The 4,502-nt window shown below is 43.8% G+C and overlaps 1 protein-coding gene across 1 annotated transcript; it reads right to left on the bottom strand.

The window, feature by feature from the left end:
* Window positions 1–244: 244 nt before the first annotated feature.
* LOC310933254 (ADP-ribosylation factor-like protein 4D) lies at window positions 245–3,370 on the bottom strand. The gene is made up of 2 exons (XM_083896689.1): window positions 2,754–3,370; window positions 245–1,301 (listed from the first exon to the last, which is right to left on the bottom strand). The coding sequence occupies exons 1-2, from the start codon at window positions 3,195–3,197 to the stop codon at window positions 1,137–1,139; spliced, it is 609 nt and encodes a 202-aa protein (XP_083752815.1). The 5' UTR covers window positions 3,198–3,370; the 3' UTR covers window positions 245–1,136.
* Window positions 3,371–4,502: the final 1,132 nt, after the last annotated feature.

Consider the following 4,502-nt stretch of genomic DNA (forward strand, 5'->3'; position numbering starts at 1 on the left):
TCCGACTGCGTAATGCGTTATCCGACTGCGTCACCACGGAGACGCCTCGAGCCTTTATACTTCTGTGTCGTGGTGACGTACACGCGCTGCAATTTCCTGCCCGATCAGTAGGGGTCGCTGCGCAAGGTTGTTGTGCTTCTGGCTACAGTGAGCAATGGTGTCCGAGAGAGAAAGAGAGAGAAAGACTGTTGTTGTTGAAACAGTTGCCGTTTCTCACTTTTCTGTGTGACGGAACGCAGTTTTAAGATAATTTGAGGCGAGAAATTCGCCATTTAGAGTCTAAACAGGTGCTGTGTGTTTTAAGATATGACGTATTTATAGTTTGGCAGCGGCGTTATCGGCGGGGATCAGCTCCGTGTCTGTGGACGCTCGGTGCGCACTGTGAGCCGGCACAGAGCAGCTTCGCTCAGCCTGTCCTGAGGACCAATCGTAGCTCTTGCTGTCTCCGTTGTCCCTTGACGGAGTGACGGACACTTAAAAAATATTTTGTGCAGTCGGAGACGACGCAGAGGCTCTTCGACAGGCTCTGCGTCGACGCAGAGGACTCTGCGTAACCTATGCAGAGCACTTTATGCAGAAGTATAAATTGGGCTTCATACAAAACGCTATGTACACAATGTAAAAACTATTTACCCAAACCCTGAAACACACCCAACTGTGACCTTAAAGACGCGTGTAACTAAATTCGGCATTCCGCTTTCGGCAGTGTGTCAAGTGTGGAAATGTCACGCTGTGTTACAAAACACTTTCCAACTAATCAAAAGTTACAATTAGTCCTTCTTTTGATCAACAAAAGTGTTTGCTTGCTATTCCTGAGCAGGGTGAACATCATGCAACATGAAGATGAGAGGGAAAGTGAGTGAGGTTCAGAGTCTGCAGGTTTCTGTTGGAACTACAAAGTCTATACGAGTGATGGTACAAAGAAAAATGTCATATGTTACATATTGCACTGGTTTTCTCTCCGTTGTTCCCTCTGGAGCTGTGTCTGTGTACCGCAGTCCTTTCAAGACTGAAGGTGAGGAGAGGGAAGAGTGTTCAGGAGGAAGGAAACGCTGAAATCAAAAACAATGCAGCTTTTGTGAAGCGTTGTCAGCCTTCTCTTGTGGTTTCACCCACTCTGTGAGTCCACTTCCAATTCATCTCTTGCTCTTGCTGTGCCGCAGCATCTTCTTCCTCTTTAGGATCATTTCATAGAGTTTCTCAAGGCCCAGCTGCAGACCTTGACCATCCATTGCCGAGCAGCCCTGTGTGTGGTGCAGCGTGGACGGGCTGAGCTCGTGGAGGGCCAGCACCTTCTCTACCTGCAACACAAGAGACACAAGAGCTGTCAACACTCATTCACCTCCATGTCATATGTCCATGACTTGGATTGGTTTATTTGTAGGGCAGCAAAGATTACTTTTTTGTAACTCGATTAAATTCCTTGAGGCAAAAACTCTGCCTCGAGTATTCGTTTAATTCTTATCTCGCGTGGCCTGTGCAGGGCTCATTTTTCCACACGGACCATTTTAGCAGACGCACCCCGCAAATACAGATTTCAGCTGGCACATTTTCTGCCTTTCTGTAAAAGGCAGAAAATGTCCAAAGTGTGGGACCATTTCACGCTTAAACAAGAAGCCAACAAGGAGCAGTGTAACCACTGCAATCTACGCCTTGCGTACCACAACAGCACGTCCTCAATGATTCAGCATCTGAGCCCAAGGCATCTGGCTGCTCACGCTTCCAGCTCACGGTAACGTAAACATTGATGTTAGCTGATTTAATGTAGCCTACTAGGGCTGCAGCTATCGAATATTTTTGTAATTGAGTATTCTACTGATTAGTCCTCAATTAATCAAGTATTCGGATTAAAACCAAATTTAAAAAATTAAAAATATTTAAAAAAAATAGATAATTTTGCATAGCTGCAGCCCTATTTATTTGTTGGATGGTTAATTGATTTACTCTTAACAGACAAGTTCATATTCGCACATTGGATTCCGATATGTTAATACAATGCAGCTGAATTAAACTAGGATTGTGTGATGTATAATTAGGTTAATTTAAATACTTAAATTAACCTAATTATTTCTTCTTTTGTCACATATTTACATTTGTACTTATCTATTGTGGTTGATCTGCCTGTGAGCTAAGTTCTGTTGTGCAATACAACTACAATAATCAGAGTATCTTAATCTTATCTAAAAGAAGAGACGTGAAAAAACTACTGCCTACTGCAATCTCATCTCATTTTTAATCAGTGAGTTAACAAATCTGGCCCAACTTCTAGTGTCTGCAAGATCACTTCGTTGTGACTGGTATAAAAAAGTAATGTGATACACAGGACAATAAAGTGTGTAATATCTACAAATCGTGTAGCTTGACCCAACTCAATAAAACTACAGTCAAGCAGTGGGTAAATAAAAGCTCATTAGCCTGTAGCAGTGGTGGCAGGTTGTGGTATCATGGTGCATGCGACATGAAGGGTTAGGGTTAAGTTCTTAGTCTTGGTCTTGTGTGAAAAATGTTACTCTATTTAAAGTATTTGATTTAGTATTGGGCATTTTAACGCACGACGCGTTTCCATGGCGAAAGTCTGGAAAACATGTGTTAAGTCATGTTTACGTGCCGCGGCACCAGAGTCCAGGCACCGTTTACCAGTTAGCTCTGTTAGCTGCATTAGCTCCTTTAGCGCTGTTGGTATATAATAGCATAAAAAAACAGCAAATTACCAGAGAAAAAACAACAACAAAGTATTTAGCTAAAGTAATTACCTCTGAAGATGACATGGCTCCGTCCATGTCCTGTTTGTTTGCCAGAAGCAGTATGGGGACCCCGTGGTTCTCTGCAGACCTGGCAATCCTGTGGAGCTCTACCTTGGCCTCCTCCATACGCTCCACCTCCGCTGCGTCCACCACAAACACCAGCCCGTCTGTCCTCCTGGTGTAAGACTTCCAGAGGGGCCTCAGTTTGTCCTGGCCACCCACATCCCACACCTGGAAGGTGGTGCTGTTACTTTTGGTGTTCCCCATTGGCACCTTGATCCGCTCCATGTTGAATCCCTTGGTGGGGATTGTCTCCACAAACTCCCGCAGCTTGAGTCTGTAGAGGAGCGCGGTTTTCCCTGCAGAGTCCAAACCAATCACAACCACATGCAGGGACTGGAAGCTGGGGAGGAACGGGCTGTTGGGGGCAATTTCTGTTAACTGGTTTCCCATGTTTAGGTCCCGTGTAGTACAAGTTTTCCTCTAAAGGACTTAATTATTGCCTTTATACTGGTATCCTCCTTGACTTTGCTTGTCCTTGGAAGCCACAAATTGAATGTTTCAGGGAGACTGTGAATGTGGCAGGAGGGACAGGGAGGAGTTTTGAAGCTGGGGAGAGGTTCACACTCCTGGCTTCACTTCAAAGGCTGGTAATGAGACGGGTGGTGATAGGGGACAGGCAGCCTGGCTGCAGTCACTAAGCACCTGAGACTGAAAGAGAAGGGGGGAGGAAAACATGAGTCAGCATTTCAGTCAGGAGACACACTTTAGTGCACCTATAAATAGTAATGACAAATCTCTGTCATTAACATAATAAGAAATGTTAAATGTTAATTATATGCATCATTACAATAGTGCTGCATTGCAAAACACAATTTGAGATATAACACCTAACTGTTTTAATATTTTACTTTACGACTTGCAACCATGGATGTATAACAGGCTCCAGACCAAAATATTCAACTCCCTCCACTTGCACTGGTGCACCTGACGCTGCTCGGGTGAAAACATACATTTCTTTCACAAGTGCAGCATCTCCAGGGTTTCCCCCAGTGCATTATAAGCACTCGGATCTCCTGCACTTCATCGTGACTGTACTCCATCCTCATCATAAAGATCATTATTTTTATGTAAGGAAAAACTGCGTGTAGAGAAATTATCCAGTCTGTGTTGGATAAGTAGAGCCCTGAGAGCCGTGCGGCACGGCGCAGGAGAGGGACAGCACTGTCCAGGGCCGTTGCGCAGAAATATAAGGGCCGCCTGTGTGCACCAGATGGGGCAGAGGGGGCACTACCACTTTTATTTTACTTGAAATGTTTAAGTTTGATTTTTCATTTAAGTACAAGCACTTTTATTTGGAAATGTTTTATTTTGTTAATGTTTTAGTTTATGAGTGAAATGTTCAATTTCAGCACTTTAAACACTTTATTTTTCTTTGTATATAATTGGGCTGAAAATGAAGAAAAGCATTTCTCTTCACCTTATTGTTGTTAAAAATCATTCACATTATATGAAAGTTATGGAAAGCTAAAAAAGGTGACCTTTTGGCGTTAAAGGCGACAATGAAAAATGTGGGTGCACCTAAATTTTCTGCTGGTGCACCTAAAAAAAAAAGTTAGGAGCACCAGTGCAACCAATGCAAAAAGCCCCTTTGGCTCCGTCCATTCCTATGAAGCTGCTCACCCAGCGCATATGCCAAAAAAGTTTTTGACTTCCACGTTTATTTCCGGGTTATGGGGCCCATAGAGCATGCGCAGT

This window comes from Microchirus variegatus (assembly GCF_963457635.1).
Source record: "Microchirus variegatus genome assembly, chromosome: 10".
Taxonomy (NCBI): Eukaryota; Metazoa; Chordata; class Actinopteri; order Pleuronectiformes; family Soleidae; genus Microchirus; species Microchirus variegatus.